We start from the raw sequence: 23062 nt of genomic DNA on the forward strand, positions 1-23062 counted from the left end.
AAAACTAAACAAAAGATAAAAAGTAGCATTTAAAAAATATATTCAAGCTGGGCACGGTGGCGTGTGCCTGTAGTCCCAGCTACTCGGGAGGCTGAGGTGGGAAGGTTGCTTGAGCCCGGGAGTTCTGGGTTGTAGTGCACTATGCTGATCAGGTGTCCACACTAAGTTTGGCATCAATATGTGACCTCCCGGGAGCGGAGGACCACCAGGTTGCCTAAGGAGGAGTGAACCGGCCCAGGTCAGAAATGGAGCAGGTCAAAACTTCCATGCTGATCAATAGTGGGATCGTGCCTGTGAATAGCCACTGCACTCCAGCCTGGGCAACATAGTGAGACCACGTCTCTAAAAAAAAAAATATATATATATATATATATATATATATATATATTTATATATTCAAGCAGGGAAAAGGAAGACAGGTGTGGTGGTTCATGCCTGTAATCCCAGCATTTTGGGAGGCCAAGGTGGGCCAATCGCTCAAGGCCAGGAGTTTGAGACCAGCCTGTGCAACGTGGTAAAACCACAACTCTACAAAAAAATACAAAAATTAGCTGGGCATGGTGGTATGCATCTGTAGTCCCAGCTACTCCGGAGACTGAGATGGGAGGATTAGTCGAGCCCTGGAGGTCGAGGCTGCAGTGAGCCGTGATCGTGCCATTGTACCTCAGCATGGATGACAGAAGATTTTTGACCTGTCTCAAAAAAAAGAAAAAGCCGTGATCGTGCCATTGTACCTCAGCATGGATGACAGAAGATTTTTGACCTGTCTCAAAAAAGAAAAAAAAAAAAAAAGGAAAAAGAGTCCCTAGCAGAAAGTGAAATCTCTCTGGCATCCCCCTCCTCCCCTGGTGCAAAGGCCACCACTGCTGATGTTTCCTTTATCAGACTGGGCTCTTTGATGTGCCAGGGAATAACTTAGCCTTTCTTTGAGAGGACAGTGAAGGCAGAGATTACTCTGTCTTCCCAGCCAGGAGCTCTGAATCCTGAAAGGAGTGAGAGCAGAAGATTCCCAAGGAGTTCAGGGACTTCCAGAAGGCTATTGGGATGGCAGCTCCTCAGGAACCCTGCTGAGGACTGAGTTCAGTTCCTCTGTGGTCTTGAGGGCATCAAAGCCTTGGGCTCATGGTTCTGCCAAGACAATCTTCAACTTCCAAGAGATCAACTGATCCCTTCAGAGAAGATCTTCTATGAATATTTACTGAGTGACTATGACAGGCCAGAAATAACTCTGGCCTTGAACTGAAGATGGAATGAGGGTGAATTAGGAAACGGAACTGGAAAGACCCTTACTGTGTAAGTGACAGGAAGCGAGATGACATTGACTGGACACCTACTCTTTGTCAAGGGCTTTTGTAAGGTTATTTAAAAATTAATTTTTTTTTTGCAACAGAGTCTTGCTCTGTTGCCCAGGCTGGTGTGCAGTGGTTCAATCTCAGCTCACTACAACCTCTGTTTCCCAGGTTCAAGCGATTCTTCTGCCTCAGCCTCCCGAGTAGCTGGGACTACAGGTGCGTGCCACCACGCCTGGCTGTATGCCAAGGCCTTCCACATGGAACATTTCAGTGGATGCTCCCACACTGCTCCCACTTTACAGATGAGCAAACAGCAGCTCAGTAAATGTTTAAGTGACTCACCACAGCTGGTGAGCAGTGAGGTGGGTTTCAGACAGGGATTTCTCTCTCCAAGCTTAGCATGAATCTGTCCTCTCCCTAATCTGCCTATAGTTTCCTTTCTTTTTGTTTGTTTCCCTGATACCATCAAGTGGGCCATTTAGGTATGTATGTATGTATGTATGTATGCATGCATGTATGTATGTATGCATGTTATAGAGATGGGGTTTCACCATGTTGGCCAGGCTGGTCTCAAACTCCTGACCTCAGGTGATCTGCCTACCTCAGCCTCCCAAAGTGCTAGGATTACAGGCATGAGTCACTATGCCTGGCCAAGTGGGCCATTTAAATAGCAGAACTGATCATAATGCAAGGGACTCATTGGCCACCTCCCTTCCCTGTTAAAATATCTTCATGGCTCCCCAGTGCCCAAGAAACAGTCTAAGTCCCTCTACCTGGTGAGAAAGGATCTTCTAGATATGTCCTATTAATTTCCCCAAACTCCCCTGGCCAGGCCCTGCCTCGTGGTCACCTTCCCAGAAAGAAATAAACTGCACAGTACTTGCGGTTTCCTTCGGGCCATGCTGTTTTCTTCTCCGTAGTTTTTGCTCTTTTTTTATTTCAGTCGAGCCCTCCAGGGCCCGATTAAAACAAAGAAGAAGTTTTTTCTTCTCCTTTTCTTTTTGCTCATGTAGTGCTCTTTGCCTGTAAGAACTGCTCTTTGCCTGGTTTATTGCAGCTCATCCTTTACGACTCTGTACAAGGGCCATGTCTTTTTGGTGACCCTCTCTCTTACTCCAAGCTGGGTTAGTCCTTTCCCCATGGCCCACAATGTCTTGCACCTTCCATTCTAATTGTCACTGTATCTGCCTCCCAAACTTGAGGGGGTAGCTTCTTCAAGGGACAGTCACTGTCTCCTTCACCTGCGTCTCTACATGCTGAACAAGGCTTGCAGACATGGTGGGCGCTGCGTATGTGTTTGTGGGGCACATAGATGCCTCAAGAGAAAGAATAGTTGAGTTTGTCATCTTTTGTTGGGAGTTTCAGTGATGATGGGAAAGAGACTAGGTACATAAGATGATAGTACTAAGAAGAGAAACCTAAGATCTCCTGAATTAGATTTAGTCAAAAGGCCATCGCGCTATCCAGAAGTATGTTACCTGTGTTGGAACATATAGTCTCAAGCCAACCCATATCTCTACAATTTCTCTTAGCTTTGTTATTTCCTCTTTTTCATCTCTTTCATCAGCTCTTTAGGCTGTTGAAAGGGGATTTGTGCCAAGATTTTCATTTGAAATCAGCCCCGTCAAGGACTGGCTGGGCCATGTAGCTTCAGCTCCTTGGTTACGTCCCCTGGTTTCCAAAGGACACCAAAACTCTCTGCCCACTCTTGAAACTGGCAGGGATTTTCTGAGAAAAGGGACCAGGGAATTTGCTTTTTGGAGGAACGTTTCCCTCCTCAAGATAACGGTTAAAACTCATTATCTCCTTAATAGCGTTTTGCCCCAAAATTCCAATGTCATCTTTTATCACTAGTAGAATCTGGGGAAGCCCAGAGCTTTCATCCGTCTCCTCTCACTTCCCTTTTCTCCGAACAAATTTGAGGGGAAAATTCTTTGTTTCTTTTTTTCTTATTGTAATTTAAATGCTTTTTTCACTATAAAAGTTCAGAAGACTATTTTAAAAATACAAAAATTAGAAAGTAAAAATAAAGTCCCACTATTAAGACACCATCATTTAGAGTTCTTCCAGCCTTTTTTCTACATATATAGCATTTTAAGATAATAATGTGCTATCATTCAGATACCAAAAAGTGTATATAACACATATTTAAAAATTAAAGAATAAATATAGAATGAAGACCCATGTATCCATCTCCCAGCTTAAGAAATAGACCATCATCAATATCTATGAAGCCTCCGCATGCCCCTCTGATCATGCACCTCAATCTACTCACACTGAGTAGCCACCATCTTGAATTTGTGCGAATCATTCCGTTTCTTTTCTCTTCTTTTTTGAGACAAGGTCTTGCTCTGTCACCTAGGTTGGAGTGCAATGGCATGATCACGGCTCACTGCAGCCTCGACCTCCCAAGTTCAAGCAATCCTCCTCCTCAGCATCCTAAGTAGCTGGGACTACGGGCATGCAGCACCATGCCTGGCTAATATTTTATCTGTTGTAGAAACAGAGTTTCACCATGTTTCCCAGGCTGGTCTCAAATTCCTGAACTCAAGTGATCCTCCGACCTCGGCCTCCCAAAGTGCTGCGATTACAGGTGTGAGTCACCGTGCCTGGCCCCCTTGCTTTTCTTTACATAGTTTTACTACAGATAGATAGATAGATGCTGTCCCAAAATAATGTAATGTTTTTGACCTTTGTATATAATTGGAGGGTATTATTTTGCAATTTTCCCTTTTCATGTATGATGCTTGTGAGATTCACCAATGTTGATGGTGCAGGTTTAAATCATTCATTGTCATTGCTGTGCAGTAATACACTGTATGAACATATTGTACTCTGATTTATTTACCCGTGCTCCTACTGATATACATGTGGGTGGTTTCCAGGAATTGTTTTTATCTTTAAAACATTTTATTAAGCTAAATATTGGTATTTTTCCATTGTTATATACACATGTACATACAGCATATACATGTGTATGTGTTGTATACATGTGTATATATATGTCTATACTCTATATATAAACATTTACCATTTAGCCATTTCTTTTTTTTCTTCTTGGAGATGGAGTTTTGCTCTTGTCTCCCAGGCTGGGGTGTAGTTGGACAACCTCATCTCACTACAACCTCCATCTCCTGGGTTCAAGTGATTCTCCTGCCTCAGCCTCCTGAGCAGCTAGAACTACAGGTGCCTGCCACCTCGCCCAGCTAATTTTTGTATTTTTAGTAGAGACGGATTTCTCTGTGTTGGCCAGGCTGGTCTTGAACTCCTGACCTCAAGTGATCTGCCTGCCTCGGCCTTCCAAAATGCTGGGATAACAGGCATGAACCACCTCACCCAACCTCATCTGAGCCATTTTTAAGTGTATAGTTCAGTGATATTAGGTACAGTCACACTATTGTGCAACCCTTATCACCATCCATCTCTAGAATTTATCATTTTCGGCCGGGCGCGGTGGCTCAAGCCTGTAATCCCAGCACTTTGGGAGGCCGAGGCGGGTGGATCACGAGGTCAAGAGATCGAGACCATCCTGGTCAACATGGTGAAACCCCGTCTCTACTAAAAATACAAAAAATTAGCTGGGCATGGTGGCGCGTGCCTGTAATCCCAGCGACTCAGGAGGCTGAGGCAGGAGAATTGCCTGAACCCAGGAGGCAGAGGTTGCGGTGAGCCGAGATCACGCCATTGCACTCCAGCCTGGGTAACAAGAGGGAAACTCTGTCTCAAAAAAAAAAAAAACAAAAAAAAACAGAATTTATCATTTTCCCAAACTAAAACTCTGCACCCATTAAACAGTAACTTTCCATTCCTCTCTCCCCTCAGCCTTTGGCAACCACCGTTCTACTTTCTGTCTCTATGAATTTGACTATTTTAGTGACCTCACATAAGTGGAATGATACCGTATTTACCTTTCTGTGAGACCAGCTTGTTTCACTTATCATAATGTCCTCAAGGTTCATCCACGTTGTTGCATATGTCAGAATTTCCTTCCCCTTTGAGGCTGAAAGATATTCTGTTGTATGTATACCCCACATTTTGTTTATTTATTTATCAACTGTTGAACACTTGGGTTACTTCCAAATTTTTTAGCTATTGTGAAGAATGTTGCTGTGAACATCAGTATGAAATATCTGTTTGACAGCCTGGCACGGTGGCTCACGCCTGTAATCACAGCACTTTGGGAGGCCGAGGTGGGTGGATCACCTGAGGTCAGGAGTTCGAGACCCAACTGGCCAATATGAAGAAACCCTGTTTCTACTAAAAACCCAAAATTAGCCAGGGGTGATGGCACATGCCTGTAATCCCAGCTACTCAGAAGGCTGAAACAGGAGAATCACCTGAATACAGGAGGCAGAGGTTGCAGTGAGCCAAGATCACGTCATTGCACTCCAGCATGGGCAACAAGAGCAAAACTCTTTCTCAAAATAAAATAAATTAAAATATCTGTTTGTGTCCTTGCTTTCAATTATTTTATTTTAACAGTCTCACTTTGTTGCCCAGGCTAGAGTACAGTAGCATGATTTCGGCTCACTGCAACCTCTACCCCTCGGGTTCAAGCAATTCTCTTGCCTCTTTCACCAAAGTAGCTGGGATTACAGGTGCATACCACCACACCAGGCTAATTATTGTATTTTCAGTAGAGACAGGTTTCACCATGTTCAGGCCAGGCTGGTCTCGAACTACTGGCCTCAAGTGATCCACCTGCCTCAACCTCCCAAAGTTCTGGACTACAGGCATGAGCCACTGTAACCAACCCCTGTTTCCAGTTCTTTTGGGTGTATGTATACTCAGAAGTGGAATTGCTGGATCGTATGGTAATTCTATGTTTAATTTTCTGAGGACCCACCATGTATTTTCCATAATGACTGCACCATGCTACATTCCCACCAGTAGTGTACAAGGGTTCTAATTTCCCCACATGCTCACCAACACCTGTTATTTTATGATATTTTTATTAAAAAAATCTTTTTAATATAGTCATCCTAATGTGTTTAAAGTGGTTCCAGAATTTTATGTATTTATTTTTTTGAGCAAAGTCGCACTCTGTCACCCAGGCTGGAGTGCAGTGGCAAAATCTTGGCTCACTGCAACCTCCGCCTCCCAGGTTCAAGCAATTCTCCTGCCTCAGCCTCCCAAGTAGGTGGAACTACAGGCACGCACCGCAAGCCCGGCTAATTTTTGTATGTTTAGTAGAGACAGTGTTTCACCATGTTGGCCAGGCTGGTCTCAAACTCCTGACCTCAAGTGATTCGCCTGCCTTGGCCTCCCGAAGTGCTGGTTCCAGAATTTTTAATTAACAACAGCTATGACCATTCTTGTACATATACCCTGATGCACATATGCAAGAGTTTTTCTAGTTACATAACTAGGAGTGGAATTGCTGGGTCATAAGATATGAGTGTTCTATTTTCCAAAGTGGCCACACCAACATACAGTGTCATCAAGAGTAGTTGGTCATCTCAGTTGCTCCATAACCTAACATTTACTATTGTCAGACTTTCAGTTTTTATCAGTTTGGTGGGTATAGAAAGATATTTCGGTGTGGTTTTAGTTTGCATTTCCATGAATGATAATGAAATTGAGTATCTGATCATAAGTTCCTTTGTCATATTTGTTTCCTCTTATGTAAAATACCTGTGTAAGTCTTTCGCCCATTTTTCTATGAGACTGTTTATCTTAGTTTTATGAACTGGTAGGACTTTATTTTGGATACGAATCATTTATTGATTACGCATTAAAATATCTTCTATAAATTTATGGCTTATTTCATATGTTACGATGTATTTTAAATTATTATTATTATTGTTATTATTATTTTGAGACAGAGTTTTGCTCTTGTTGCCCAGGCTGCAGTGCAGTGGCACGGTCTTGGTTTACTACAACTTCTACCTCCAGGGTCCAAAGGATTCACTTGCCTTGGCCTCCTGAGTAGCTGGGATTACAGGTGATCACCACAACACCCAGCTAATTGTTTGTATTTTTAGTAGAGATGGGGGTTTCATCATGTTGGCCAGGCTGGTCTCCAACTCCTGACCTCAAGTAATCTGCCCGCCTCAGCCTCCCAAAGTGCAGGGATTACAGGTGTAAGCCACTGCACCCAGCCTAAATTATTATTTAAAACAATTTTTTTTGAGATGGAATTTCCCTTTTGTTGCCCAGGCTGGAGTGCAATGCTGCAATCTCCATTCACTGCAACCTCTGCCTCCTAGGTTCAAGTGATTCTCCTGCCTCAGCCTCCCAAGTAGCTGGGATTACACACGTGCACCACCATGCCCAGCTAATTTTGTGTTTTTAGTAGAGACAGGGTTTCACCATGTTTCCCAGGCTGGTCTCAAATTCTGAACTTGGGTGATCCACCTGCCTTGGCCTTCCAAAGGGCTGGTATTACAGGTGTGAGCCACCATACCTGGCCAAAACCAATTTGTTTCTAGAAGATGGTCTTGCTGTGTCACCCAGCCTGGAGTGCAGTGATGTAATCATGGCTCATTGCAGCCTCAACTTCTCAGGCTCAAGTGATCCTCCCACCTCAATCTCCTGAGTATCTGGGACTACAGGTTCATGCCACCACACACAGCCAATTTGTATTTCTTGTAGAAACAGGGTCTTGCTATGTTGCCCAGATTGGTCTTGAACTCTTGGACACAAGCAATCCTCTCACCTTGGCCTCCCAAGGTGCTGGGATTATAGCCATGAGCCACTGTGCTTGACCTATGATGTCTTTTAATGAACAGAAATTATTTTCTCAAATGTGCCAGTCTTTTTTTTTTTAATAACATGCTTACTGTTAAAAAAAAATGTGTTAGCCTTTTTCTTTGTGGTTGCAGTTTCTGTATTTTGCTTAAGAAATCTATCTTTACCCTGAGATCATAAAAATATTCTATATTTTCTTCTAAGAGTTTTAAGGATTTATTTTCACATTTAGGACTTTGATCTACCTGGAATTGAGTTTTTAATGTGTTAAAGGATATTGTTTTTCCAATTTGGATAGCCAATTGTCCCAGCTTTATTTATGAAATAAATTGTTCTTTGCCTATTAGTCTTCAGGGCATCCTCCACCAGAAATCAGGTATCCTAATAAATGTGGATCCATTTTGAGGCCCCTCATTCTGTTCCATCATTTGTTTGTCAGTCTCTATGTCATTTTTGTACTTGATTTGGAGGTCAAGTACCTGCCCAGAATTCTGCTTTGGGTGAGTCTTAGCATTTCTTGGTCCTTTTCGCCTTCATATAAATTGAAGCTTCAGCTTGTCAAGTTACATGAAAAACTGTTTGGGGCTTTTAGTTGAAATAGCATTAGGACAATTTGAAGATAATTGCCTTTCTGTCCATGAACATGGTATACATCTCCATATATTTAGATTTTCTTTAATGCCACTTATTAAAATTTATAATTTTCTTAAAGAGGTCTTGACAACTGTGCAGGGAAAAATTCTCTCAAACCATGTTTTTCTTCTGCTCTCATACCACCACAACAGTCACCAACACAGCAGAAAACTTCTGTGACCAAATAAATGTGTGGGTTTTTCCCCACACACCAAGCAATGGACAACAGCTGGGTGTCCCCCAATTCAATTTCAACACTATCTACCTGGAGATAGTGTCAAATACCACAGGGTAAGGGCTCAGTTCCCGAGACTGACCGCCCTCCCCCACCCAATAAGATATGTAGGGTGAGGTATAGGGGAAGGGATGTGGGTTCCCATGCCCTCCCTGGGTATGCCACCCTCCAGGAACCTCCACAAGTTTAGCTACTTGGAAGCTCTCCAAACCCTGTTCTCTTGAGTTTTTCTGGAAGCTTCATGATGTCAGTCAGCATTCTTTCCTCCAGGGTATGGGGCAGGACGCTTTCTGGGGGGTCAAAAAGATGGGGGAATATTAGAGTTATTCCTTAAAGCAAATGAAATGAGGGCAGGAGAGTTTCTGTTTCCTGAGACCCAACTCACCCAATATTACAACAAAACACTGTAACTAGGACTGTGGGATTATGAACAAGGAATTGTGAATTTGAATGAAATCAATACAGATCATAACATCACAGTAACTTATCTTGGAGACCTCATATTTGTGGTTGTCTTTGTAAATTTTATCTTGTATCCATGTATAGGTTTCCTAAAAATGTGCTTATGGTCACACTGCATATAATGTGCTTTTCTTCTCCTTATGGTGACTAACCTGCTATTATTGGACACCTCACATTTCTGATTCTCATTTTGTTGTAGTCTCTTTGGGTCTTTAGCTTTCCCCTAACAACTTGGGGTTTGGAGGCTGGGCTCAATGGTTTATGCCTGTAATCCCAGCACTTTTGGAGGCTGAGTTAACAGAAGCAGCTGCGAAGGAAAGGTCTTGAACACCGAACTGGGGAAGGAAGTGGCAGTTTATTTGGCCAGGAGCTGTGGCTGGCTCAAGCAGACAAAGAAAATCCTGGTCCTTTTAAAGGCTTGAAATCTAAGAGGTGCACATGTGAGAGGATCGTGATGCATTAGACAAGCGTGGGGGACGTGAGTAGGTAGGGGTCTGAGTAGTTGAGCAAGAACAGTGCCTTCTGGGGAAAATTTCTCCATTTCATGTCTATGACCTACAGATAGGATTGTGGTTAGGAGTAGAGGGTTTAATATTTAACATTGAGACCTGACCGGCAGCACCAACTGGTCCTTCCCACTCACCTCATCCGGCTTACCTTCGCTTTTACTTCCTCCTTTTCTCTAAGCACAGGCTCAGAGAAGGGGGTCTCCTTCCTCATGACTAGGATGATCGCTTCAGCCTAGGAGTTTGAGACCAGCCTGGGCAACACAGGGAGACCCCATCTCTACAGAAAAATAAAAATTTGGATGGTTATGGTGGCACACACCTGTGGTCCCAGTTACTCAGGAGGCTGAGGCAGGACGATTGCTTGAGCTCGGAAGGTTAAGGCTGCAGTGAGCCACTGTATCACCACTGCAGTCCAGCCTGGACAACACAGTGATACCCCATCTCAAAAAAACAAAACAAAACAAAAAACAAATAAAAAAAAGAATTTAGGGTTTTTGGGTCTGACAACCTTGAATTGTAATACTTGCTCTTACACCACATCTTTAACACTTCTATGCTTGTGTTTCTCATCTTTAACAAGGAAAAAATGGTGACACCTTCCTCGTGGGGTGATTGTGATGGTTAAACGAGATAATGAAGCAGGAGCGTTTGCAAACAAACCTCCCGAACACCGAACTGGGAAGGAAGTGGCGTTTTATTCAGCTGGGAGCTGCGGCAGCATAGATGCGTAACAACCGAGCTCACCAACAAAGAAAATCCTCGCCCTTTTAAAGGCTTACAACTCTAGAAATTACGTGTGAAAGGTCTTGATCCATGAAGTAGGTGTGGGGTACCTGACTGAGGTGGCAGTCTGATCGTGTTTAAGTAAAAACAATGCCTTCCGGAAAGATTCTTCCATACCTTGCCTGTGATCCATAGGGGTGCAATTAAGGGTGGCACCTGGTCAGCCAGCTTTTACCTTTCCTATTGAAATGCAATCTAGGCTGGGCGCGGTGGCTCAAGCCTGTAATCCCAGCACTTTGGGAGGCCGAGGCGGGTGGATCACAAGGTCAAGAGATCGAGACCATCCTGGTCAGCACGGTGAAACCCCGTCTCTACTAAAAATACAAAAAATCAGCTGGGCATGGTGGCGCATGCCTGTAATCCCAGCTACTCAGGAGGCTGAGGCAGGAGAATTGCCTGAGCCCAGGAGGCGGAGGTTGCGGTGAGCCGAGATCGCGCCATTGCACTCCAGCCTGGGTAACAAGAGCGAAACTCCGTCTCAAAAAAAAAAAAAAGAAATGCAATCTAGAAGGCTAGGGGAAAGTGGTCTTAGATACTTAAAAGGATTAAAGGTGATTAAGGGTCTCCTTCCTCAGAGTCAAATGCCTAGCATGGAGCCTGGCATGCAGTAAGAGTTCAATGAAAGTGAGCTATTACTATTTCTCAACAAAGACTGCTCCTTTTCTTCTATTTTGCTACGTATTGATTGTTCTAGTTGAAATCAGTGTTCAAAAAATTGGGAGAGAAAAATCAGGATTTCTGTTTTCTTTTTCCCCTTCTCTCCATCTCACACACTATTCCTCCTCCTTCCACTCCTTTGCCAGAGCTAAATACAGGTGGTCAGTGCTGGCCTGAGGGCTTACAGACCCTCCAGGTGCCAGCAGAGTGGAGTGTAAGGACACTTCCTCCCTTAAGGATGCCACTTCTACTAAAAATACAAAATTTGGCCAGAGGCAGTGGCTCATGCCTATAATCCCAGCACTTTGGGAGGCTGAGGCGGGCGGATTACGAGGTCAAGAGTTTAAGACCTGCCTGGCCAACATGGCAAAACCCCGTCTCTACTAAAAATACAAAAAATTAGCTGGGCATGGTGGCACGCACCTGTTAGCCCATCTACTAGGGAGACTGAGGCAGGAGAATCGCTTGAACCCGGGAGGTGGAGGTTGCAGTGAGCCAAGATCATGCCACTGCACCCCAGCCTGGTGACCTGGTGACAGAGCTAGACTCCGTCTAAAAAAAAGGAAAAAAAAAAATACAAAAATTAGCTGGGCATGGTGGTGCACACCTGTAGTCCCAGCTACTTGGGACGCTGAGGCAGGAGAATCACTTGAACCCAGGAGGTAGAGGTTGCAGTGAGCTGAGATTGTGCCACTGCACTCCAGCCTGGCGACAGAGTGAGAATCCATCTCAAAAACAACAACAAAGAAAAACCCCTAGCCTCCAAATTTTCTGGAAGGCTGATGTGCACAATAATAAAACACCGGTTTCCTGTTCAGCAGGCTGTGTGTGTATAAACTCTTTACTTCCATTCCCCTGTGTTGCTAATTCAGCTCTATCTATAGGGGCAGCAGACAAGATGAACCCATTGGGTGGTTACATACCTATCACTGACCAAACTCCTATTTTGTGTCTTACACATGCTGTCGATTCAAGATACAAAATTGTGACGTAGAAGTCATTTATTCATTCTCTCTCTTTTTTTTTTTTTTTAAGACAGAGTCTTGCTCTGTCATTCAGGCTGGAGTGCAGTGGTGTGATCACAGCTCACTGTAACATCTGACTCCTGGGCTCAAGCAATCCTGCTACCCCAGCCACCCAAACAGCTGAGACTATGGGTAAGAAGCAACATACCCAGATAATTTGTGTGTTTTTTTCATAGAGATGGGATCTTGTTATGTTGCCCAGGCTGGTCTCAGACTCCTGGGCTCAAGCAATCCTCCCATCTCAGCCTCCCAAAGCATTGGGCATTCTTCCATTTTACAGATGAGGACCCTGAGGTTCAGAGAGCTGAAGTAACTCATCAGAGACCCCACAACTAGAAAGTACAAGCACAGGATTTAAATCCAAGTCTCTTGCTCCCAGGTTGGCTTTCTTTTCAGCTGTACCAAGGGACAAAACCTCAGTGTAAAAGAAGATAACCCCCGGAAAGGTTAACACATTGATTTGAACTATTTTACACATCATCTGCAGAGGTGAGTAAGAGGGTCAGAAAGGGGGCAGGGAAAGGGTAAAGATTAAAAGAGCAGCTGGAGGTAAAAGAGAAAGCTGACCCCTGACGCTTTTCACCTAAGGCTGAGCTCTGGGCTGGGGGCTGGGCTAACCGTGGAGGCAGGGTGACGCAGCGAATGGGAGGAGCAGGGCGGGCCGGTGGTGAGGTCAGGGCTGAGCCTGACATAAGCCGGGGATGGAGGAAGTGATTATGACCAGGAAATAAGCCTGCTGAAACCACCCTTGGAGGGCTGGCAGAACATTCCTGGCATCAACTGACATTTAAAAAATAGTAATAACTACATCTTAAACATCTCTGTGCCATTCACAGTGCATATTCCTGTTTTACAGAGGAGATTGAGGCTCAAGACAGCTGATGGGACTTGCTCAGGCCACCCAGCTAAGATGTGACAAAATCCAGAATGCGCTACAGGTCTTTGTGATTCCTCAGGCCCCCCCTTCACTGTGTAGTCATCTCGATGCCTCCAAATGTGGCCACACAATTTGGAGACCACACAGAGATCACAAACGTTCTGCTCGATAGAAAATACAGAATACAGAAGAGGTGAAAGGAGAAAGGTGTTGGTAATCTTGTCATTGGGTGGACCCAGTATGAACCTCCCCCCACCGTCCTGCCCCTCCACGCCTCTTGTTCTGGGCACCCAGGACATCATTCCCTGCTAAAATATCCCCGAATCTATTTCCAGGGCCTACCTAGGCCTCTTTCCACATCTGACCTAACGAGAGCAGACCTAGGGCTGAGGGATGACCAAAGGGCAGCTTTGGGAGCGAGGGTGTGGGCAAGGCAAGTTCAGGCTGGGCTGTCCACACAGCTTCCCAGAGGCCGGATCAGGGGCAGGAAGGGAAGGGAATAGGCTGGGATTGATGGCCTCCTTTTGCTCTCTTTTCCTGTGTCCTAAACTGGGAGGGACAGATCTGGGTGGCGGTCTCTCTAAAACTGACATACACGCAAGAAGAAATTGTTCAAAAGGGTGGCAAATGGTAAGCTAAAGCCCCTGGGCCATCCCCACAGGTAAGCCCTGTAGAGAGCTTTTTTGTGTGAGTCTGCACAGGCCCCCAGGGAAGTCCTGGAGCATGGCAGCATCCCAGTTTGGCCCTCAGCCCACTGTTTGTTTTGTCCAGCGCTCCGTCTCTTAGCTTTGGTAAGTGCTAGAAGAGCAAGGAGAAAGGCAGGCAGAGTGCTGTGGAGCTGGGGGGGGTGTTTGACAGACAGCTCAGAGTGGGGCGCCAGGGATGCGGTGGACGGAGGAGCTTGGGGAAAAGAGCAGGGACATAAGGGGAGAAATGCCAGATATAGGTGATGGGGAGGAAGGCAGCAAATCACACTGCCATGTGTGTTCCTATGCAAAAATTTTGCATGTTCTTCACATGTACCCCAAAACCTAAAATGCAATAAAATAAATAAATGGGAAAAAAAAATAAAAAAAAAAATAAATGGAGTTTTCAGAAGCCCTAATGGGCTTTGTGCGGTATAACGCCCTCCTCCATCTCTAGAGGAAACTGGCAGTAAAATCTGTGTGAGGGAGACATTGGGTTCTGGCAATATGGTGGACCTGAGCATATATACTCTTTATGTGTATATTTCATAATAAAGAAAATATTTTTTAAAATTCACACATTTGACAATACTATAGAGTTGAATTTGTGGTTTGGAAGGAGATGGGCTCTGGTGGGATTGACCTCAGCTCAGCAGGAGAGCAGCTGAAGGAACTTGTACCAAGTGGGTATTGTGTCTGCCTGTCTTCCTTTCTTTCTTTCCTTTCCTTCCCTTCCCTTCCTCCCTCCCATCTTCCCTCCCTCTCTTCCTTCCTTTCTTCCCTTCCCTTCCTCCCTCCTTCCTTCCCTCCCTTCCTTCCTTCCTTCCCTCCCTCCCTCCTTCCTTCCCTCCCTCCCTCCCTCCCTCCCTCCTTCCTTCCTTCCTTCCTTCCCTCTCTCTCACTCCCTCTCTCCCTCCCTACCATCTACCTATTATCTATCTATCTATCTATCTAACTATCTATCTATCTATCTATGTATCCATCTATCTATTATCTATCACCTACTCACTTTTCATGCACAAAATGGATTATGCTGTTCTGTAACCTAATGTTTAAATTAAATGCTATTTCTTGGACAGCTACATTAGCCCATGATGGTTATGACGTGCCTTCCAAAGCTGGCTGCATGTGTTAGGAGACATATTCTTGAAGGTCGAAGAGACGCTGTGTCCACATGTGGCTTCTGGGCTGGACAGGCTGCAGTCATCTATTAAATTTTTTTTTTTATCACATTTATTAAAGACAATCATTTATAGTTTATAAAAAATACTGCCCTGATATACACAACATTTTCTTGATAATGCTAATTAAAAACCACTTCCACTCCCCCATGTCCACACCAATATTCAATCTAGATTGGTTTAATCTTGAAGTGTAACCCAATAAGACTGAAGACCAAACACTTCAGGTCCTGGACAAGATAATAAAATACTCGTAAGCCTTCTGGATCCTTGGATTGATTGACATCAATAAGGGAACCAATTTTTGATGTTGTGAAAGAAATGTGTTCATCTCCAAAAACAATTTCAAGCTCCTGCCAGCCCACTCGGTCAGGAGGAGGCCACAACGCATCATCCTCTTTGGTAATTTCACTGTCATCAATTATTCTCTTTGGTTCCTCCATCACACTTTTATGTACATAAGCCTCTTTTCTGATCACGACATCATTCTTGTAATTGCTGTTGTTGGCATATCTTAATTTCCCATCCGGCTGGAACTCAAACTCCAGGAACTTGTGGCCGAACTTGCCCTTGTGCCCCATGTAGTAACGTAGATAAAAGTCACTCTCCATGGCTCGCAAAAGACAAGCGAGACGGAACTTCTAAGAGAAAGCCACACTGCCGCGGTCTGCGCCCGATACTGACGTTTCTATTCAATTTTTTAAAAGCACATTTGTTGGGTTCTTGAAGCAACCTCTCACCCAGTCTCCTTGCCTCCCTGTGAGAGTCTATTCTTGGTGCAGCAGTCAGAGTGATTGCGTCTCTCTCCTGCTCACAACCCTCCAGCGGTCCCCATGTCACTGGGGCTCACGGGCCCTGCAGCATCGCATCATCTTCTCAGGGTTTTCACTCTAGTGTCACATTCCCATTGAGGTCTTCCCTGACTGTCCTGTTGAAAATGGCAACCCCTTGGGCGCAGTGGCCCACGCCTGTAATCCCAGCACTTTGGGAGGCTGAAGTGGGCAGATCATGAGGTCAGAAGATCGAGACCATCATGGCTAATAAACGGTGAAACCCAGTCTCTACTAAAAATACAAAAAATTAGCTGGGTATGGTGGTGGGTACCTGTCGTCCCAGCTACTCGGGAGGCTGAGGCAGGAGAATCGTGTGAACCCCAGAGGCAGAGGTTGCAGTGAATCACGATCCTGCCATTGCACTCCAGCCTGGGGGATAGAGCGAGATTCTGTCTCAAAAAAAAAAAAAAAAGAAAAGAAAATGGCAACCCCTGTCCACCCAAGCGCCCTCCCCCATGCTCCCATGCTTTACTTTCCCACCACACTTACCTGACATAGCCTATATCATACTTAGGTGCTGTCTCCAGCTCCCCTCCACTCACCCCAGAATGCCAGCTCCACAAGACAGAGATTTCTGTCTGCTGGTTTTATTCTTTGTTTTTTAGTTTTGAGTCAGAGGTTCACTCTGTCAACCAGGCTGGAGTGCAGTGGTGTGATCATAGTTCACTGCATCCTTGAACCTCCTGGGCTCAAGCAATCCTCCCACCTCAGTCTCCCAAGTAGCTGGAACTACAGGTGTGTGCCACTGCACCTGGCTAATTTTTGTATTTTACGTAGAGACAGGGTCTTACTACGTTGCCCAAGCTGGTTTTGAACTCCTGGGCTCAAGCAATCTTCCTGCCCCAGCCCCTAAAGTGCTGGGATTACAGGTGTGAGCCACGGCACCTGGCCTGTCTGCTGTTTTTAAATCTCGGTTATCCCCAGAACCTAGAACCAGCCTGGCACAGCAGGAGGGGCTCACTAGATACTTACTGAAGTGAATTGATTCTGGAAGCTGATTTCTCAGGCGTGTTGCCTCTTGGCTTGTTACAGAGGGAGAAGCACTTCCCATCATTAAACCATCTACCTCCGACTCTTCTTGTTCTGAGTTGGATTGTTCGCCCTTATTAGCATTCTCCCAAACTTCCCTCGCATTTCATCATATTTAGAGCAGTTAACAGTTGGAATGCTCCATCTCATCGGATCCCCCATGTAATACGGCAGAAGAAGAAATGATGACTGTGGAGCTCTATACGTTACTCCCCGCTTAAAACTCTCCAAATGAAGGACATTATGCTGAGTGAAATAAGCCAGGCACAGAAGGATAAATTCTGTGTTCTCACTCATAAGTGGGAACTAATAAAGTTGATTCCATAGAAGTAGAGAGTAGAATAGTAGTTACTAGAGGCTGGGGAGAGAAGGGCGTAAGGAATGCAGGGAAGGGCTGGTCAATGAGTACAAATGGCTAGATAGAAGGAATAGGTTCTAACGTTCCATAGCGTAGCAGCGGGACTGTAATTAATAATAATTTATTATTTATTTTGAAGCAGCTAGAAGAGAGGATTTTGAAAATTCCCAATACAAAGAAATAATAACTGTTTGAGATTATGGACATGCCAGTTACCTTGATTTAATCATTACATATTGTCTAAGTGTATAGAAATATCACATATGCCCCATAAATATAAACAATCATATATTAATATCAATTAAAAGTTTTAAATTAAAATATTAGAAAGATCACAAAAAATCATCTTAATAAAGTCACAAATGAATTAAAAAAAAATAAAACCTCTCCAAATGGGTCACCAACTCACTTACATGAAAACCAGGCAGCTTAGCCAGGCACAGTGGTGTGTGGCTGTAGTCCCAGCTACTTGGGAGGCCAAAGTCGGAGGATCGCTTGAGCCCAGGGGCTTGAGTCAAGCCTGGGCAACCTAGCAAGATCCTGTCTCCACAAAAGTTTTTTTTGAAAAGGAATCTTATCGGCCGGGTGTGGTGGCTCACTCCAGCACTTTGGGAGGCCAAGTTGGACAGATCACCTGAGGTCAGGAGGTCGAGACCAGCCTGGTTAACATGGTGAAACCTGTCTGCTAAAAATACAAAAATTAGCGAGGCACGGTGGCGGGCACTTGTAATTCCAGCTACTTGGGAGGCAGAGGCAGAATTGCTTGAACCCGGGAGGAGGAGGTTATAGCAAGCCGAGAGTGGGCCACTGCACCCCAGCCTGGGTGACAGAGCAAGACTCCGTCTCAAAAAAAAAGAAAAGGTACTTTATAGAGACCCTTCCTCCCAACAGTGCTCCAGGTGCGCTGGCCTCCTTCCATGTCCTCAGGCTGCTGACACTTGCTGTACCTTCTACCTGGAATACTGTCTATATTAGCTTTCTAAGGTTGCTATAACAAAATCCCACACACTGGCTAGTGCGTGACAGTGAAACAAAACGTTTATTCCTCATAGTTCTGGAGGCTACAAGTCCAAGGTCAAGGTGCTAGCAGGTTTGGTCTCTCCTTGGCTTGCAGATAACCGTCTTCGCACTGTGTCCTCTAAGGGTCTTTTCTTTGTGCTCACACATCCTTGGTGTCTGTCCTAATCTCCTCTTCGTATGTGGACACCAGTCATATTGGATTCGGGCCCACTATAATCCCCCATTCTAACTTAACTATCTCTTAAAAGGCCTTATCTCCAAATACAGTCACATACTGAAGTACTGGGAGTTACGGCTTCCACATATGAATTTTCAGGGGGTAAGAATTCAGTCTATGACACTGTCCCAACTCTTCAAAAGTCTGTTTCTAGCTGGGCATGATGGCGCAGGTCTGTAATCCCAACACTTTGGGAGGCCCAGGTGGGAGGAACACTTGAGCCCAGGAGTTCAAGACTAGCTTGGGCAACAAAGTGAGATGCAGTGTCTACAGAAAACAAACAAAGAAAAAACCAAAATAAAAGTCTGATTTCTTCCTCTGTAGGATCTAGATATTAGCTTCAGGTGACATTGCTTCCTGGAAGCCTTCCCTGCTTACCTCTATACCATAAGGCCCTGCTGATTTTCTTCCCTTATGTACAATCTATCGTTACTATGTTTACCTACGGGCCTACTTGTTTATTGTCTGTTTCCCCTAGTGGTACCCTGGCAAATGTCTAACAATCAGCTCTTGGGTGCAGGATGATTGTGGGTAGGGAGTAAGGCTGCCTTATAGCATCTGCCAATTTCTGTGGTGTAAGCATACCCACTGTGGCCAATTTCAAGCTACCGACGTGACATCACATGACTGTCCAAATTCCTGAAAATCTAAAACACCTGTTCTTGTGAGCAGGTACAACCTGGCTCCAACTCCCCTCTAGAAGGTAGACTCCACTGAGAGCAGGGGTCTTGCCCTCTTTGTAGTCAAGTCTCTAAAGTCTAGAACAGTTCCTAGGGCAGAAATATGGCTCAACAACTTGAATTCATTCTCAAATGAGTAAGCTAAAAAAATTTTTTTTAAGTCAGAGGTTCGCTCTGTCACCCAGGCTGGAGTGCAGTGGCACGATCCTTGGCTCACTGCAACCTCTGCCTCCTAGGTTCAGGCAATTCTCCTGCCTCAGCCTCCCGAGTAGCTGGGACTACAGGAGCACGCCACCACGCCCGGCTAATTTTTTGTATTTTAGTAGAGACGGGGTTTCACCATGTTGCCCAGGCTAGTCTCAAACTCCTGAGCTCAGGCAATCCACCCTCCTCGCCTCCCAAAGTGCTGGGATTACAGGTGTGAGCCACCGCGCCCAGCCAAGTAAGTTAAATCCTTAATCCCACTCTGAAGACCTTCCATGAGTTTGCCCTTTTGGCCACCCGCATCTCTTTGCTGGTCCTTTGGCTGCCTGGACCCCTTTATCCCCTAGATATTGTGGTGCACCCCTGGCTATGTCCAGGTTCCCTAAAGGCCACATGTCCTTTCACTCCTGTCTGCCCAGACAACCCTGAACCTGGGTGACTTCTACTGGCCTTCCAGATGCAGGCAATTGCAGGCAATGTTTTTCTCAGTCCTGCAGAGTGACATGACCCCTGGGCTCACCAATCCCCTGCTGCCACCTTCTCTCTGGCCCCTGATCACAGTGGCTGCTTCTTCCTCTGCATCCCTTGAGGCTCCTGACCCAATTTCCTGGCACACAGCAGGGCTCATGTGAGTGAGTGAAGGCATGGCAGAATACCAGTTATGGGGCAGGGGTAGAGTTGGTGGGGTGGGGAGGACTCACCTACAGCACAATTGATCAAAGGCTACACTTGCCCTGAAAGAATGAAGAAATTCTCCCTTCATGAAAGTATGAAGAAGCTGATGAGCAATTAAATGTCTGAGCCCAGAGTAATGATGATTAAGGAATGTTGGAAAAGGGATGATTACAAGGCTCTGACAGCATTTGAAAGCTCAAAGTTCCAGTGAGTTCAGGAAAGTGCTTTGGGTGGGTGGGGCCTGACTGTTATCAGAGGATGCCAGGCTTCTCGTTCCTGACCCGTTAGGTCACCGAGAGCTGAGAGTAAGGCGAGGTATCACTATTTGCACCTCACCTTAGCTCTCTGCCTTTTTTCTTTTTTCGAGACAGAGTCTTGCTCTGTCGTCCAGGCTGGAGATTAGTGGTACGATCTCGGCTCACTGCAACCTCTGCCTCCTGGGATCAAGCGATTCTCCCACCTCAGCTTCCCGAGTATCTGGGATTACAGGTGCACGCCACCACGCCCAGCTTATTTTTTAAAAAAATTTTATTGTTAGCAGACATGTGGTTTCACCATATTGATCAGGCTGGCTTCGAACTCCTGACCTCAAGTGATCTGCCCACCTTGACCTCCCAAAGGGCTGGGATTGCCAGGTGTGAGCCACCCTGCCTGGCCCTCACTGCCTTTTGAGAAGCAATTTGACCTGAAGGGTAGAAGGACCTTGGGAAGATCTGGGGAAGGGGATTCTTGCTGGTGGGTTCCTAAGGCAGGACAGTGTTCTGTAAAATGGGATAATAATGAGGATTGCCTCCCACAGCGACAGGATGAAATGAGATATCACCAGCACAGTGCTTGGGACAGAGCTTTGCTTGTGGTAGACACTCACTAAAGGTAGGAGGACAGCGTTCACATCCATTTGTCCACCCGAATGCCACCTTCCTGAGGCAGGGTCTCTGTATCTGTTCCAGCTATATTTCCAGAGTCTAGAAACAGTGCCTGGCGCCCAGTCGCCCCTCAATACATGCTTGCTGAAGGCATGAGTGAGCCGATTACATAACCAGCTTCTGGTAACAGACCCAGGGAGAGAGCTCCAGTGCCCCGACACTTGGTTCCCATGGCTTAGTGCCGCAATCTATTACTTCCCCACTCACCCTGCGCAGCCCCGGCAGGCAGTGACCGCACAGAGCTGATGACTCGGCCTGGTACTTCTCTAAATGCTGCCCAGGGCTGGCGGAATCTCCAGGGCCCACCTCATCACGGTGAGCTGATGACTTGGGGCCCAGTGCGGCCCGCTTTCCCGTTAGCTGAGCCTGGGTCAGAGGGCTGGCCCAACCTTCGGGTTCTGTCTGGGGAAGGGAACAGAACGTCCAGCCCCGGGCAGGAGAGACATTGCACAGGCCCCTGGGAAGCAGGAAACTAGCCCACTTCACAGCCTCCCTTTGTTTGGAGCTCACTTCTCTCCTCCCTCTGACCCTGAGGCTGTCCTCCTCCTGGAAGATGATGGGGCTATCCCTAGGAATGTGGGCTTAGAGCTGGGGGCAAATCCATGGACGATCTAACAGAACCAATGTGCTAGACCCATGCTCAATCACTCAACTGAGTACTTACTCTGTGTCTGGTCCTATGATAAATGAAAATTTCACTTATTCTAAAGAGACACCAGCTGTTTTCCAAATACTCTGTTCTTTGATGCCGCTGGGCCTTTACATGGGTCATTCTTGTTTAAAATACCCTTCCTGGTAAATACTCATCCTTCGGCACCCAGCTCCTCTATCACCTCCTCTCAAAAGCTTTCCCCAGCTCATGCAAGACAGTAAAACCACTGTCTCTACCGGGCACCCCCGACATTTGGGTTTGCGTGTCTGTCTCACACTGTGCTACGGCATTTCCAAAGCCCAGGCTGGGCCCCATTCTCCTCCTGAGCCTGGGGGTCCTCCACGCCCAGCACACAGCAGTGGCACTGCAGATGTCCACTTCTCCCCTCTCAGTCCCTGGATACTTCCTCTCCATCTCTCGTAAGTCCCTCATCTCTTTGTCCGTATGCCATATTTTTGTTTTCATTCTAAAAACAGTGCTCATCATGTTATAGTTATTTGTAAATGTAAGTGGAATGACACAAATTAATTGATGACCTCCTGGCAGGACATCAGATCGAAGGTGTTCGATTATTTGCCTATAGAATCCATGGTCACTCTGAGCAAGAAATCATCAGAATTGGTAAAGGAGCAGAGGATAAGACCAGGGCAAGGAGAACAGGAGAAGGTGCTGGAACTAACATTTTCTGTTCCTGTATGTGCCAGGCGTGTTGCGCTTATTCCTCACCATAATCCTATGAAGTGGGTATGATGATCCCCCTTCTTGTGGATGGAAAATGAAGGCACAGAGAGGTGAGGTGACTTGCCCAAGGTCACACAGCAAGTGAGTGGCAGAGCTAGGGTTTGAACCCATCTACCAAGCTCCACCAGTTGGACAGGGAAGGTGGAATGTCCCTGTCGCAGGAGAATGCACAGAGAAGCCAGGAGAGACTGCAAGACACTGTAGGGAGAATGAACATATCAGACCCAGACCCCGGGCTGCACTGTCCCTGCCTTCCAGATGTTCTCTGTCATGGCTCCCCAGACAGATGCCGCCTGGCCTGTAGATCCACCCCAGACTCCTCCAGCACACTTAACCACTTTCCCTGGAGGCTGCTCTGCTTTTCAAGGAGCTTCTAATATTGACCCCGTCCTAAACACTTCCCTGTCACTCCCTGGACCAGGGTTTGTGTTACCTTAACCCCTCAGGATTGCACAACTCCCACTGAATGCTTCAGGAACCCACAACTTCTCAATAATGCTGAACTGAGCGAAATTTCCCAGTAACCACCTCCTCCGCCTGACTAATGCTTCTCAGCTTGGCAATGCAATGTCCTATTTTTAAGGAACCCAGTCATTTGGTTTAGATTCTTTATTTGTTTTATTTTAATGACCTTCTGAATCATTCATTTTTCTACTTTTGAACTGATTCACTCTTCGCCACTTCCTTGTATAGAAAT

At 45.8% G+C, this 23062-nt stretch overlaps 1 protein-coding gene and 1 long non-coding RNA gene across 2 annotated transcripts in view; one reads left to right on the plus strand and one right to left on the minus strand.

Moving 5' to 3' along the window:
• Positions 1 to 23062, plus strand: part of LOC108317306 — a 41937-nt gene that overhangs the window by 10740 nt on the left and 8135 nt on the right. The gene's annotated exons all lie outside the window — the stretch shown is intronic.
• On the minus strand, positions 15088 to 15713 carry LOC108317305 (protein mago nashi homolog). Its single transcript, XM_037745420.1, has one exon. The coding sequence runs from the start codon at positions 15639 to 15641 to the stop codon at positions 15201 to 15203; it is 441 nt and encodes a 146-aa protein (XP_037601348.1). The 5' UTR covers positions 15642 to 15713; the 3' UTR covers positions 15088 to 15200.

Source organism: Cebus imitator, unplaced genomic scaffold, assembly GCF_001604975.1.
Source record: "Cebus imitator isolate Cc_AM_T3 unplaced genomic scaffold, Cebus_imitator-1.0 Scaffold200, whole genome shotgun sequence".
In the NCBI taxonomy this organism is placed as follows: Eukaryota; Metazoa; Chordata; class Mammalia; order Primates; family Cebidae; genus Cebus; species Cebus imitator.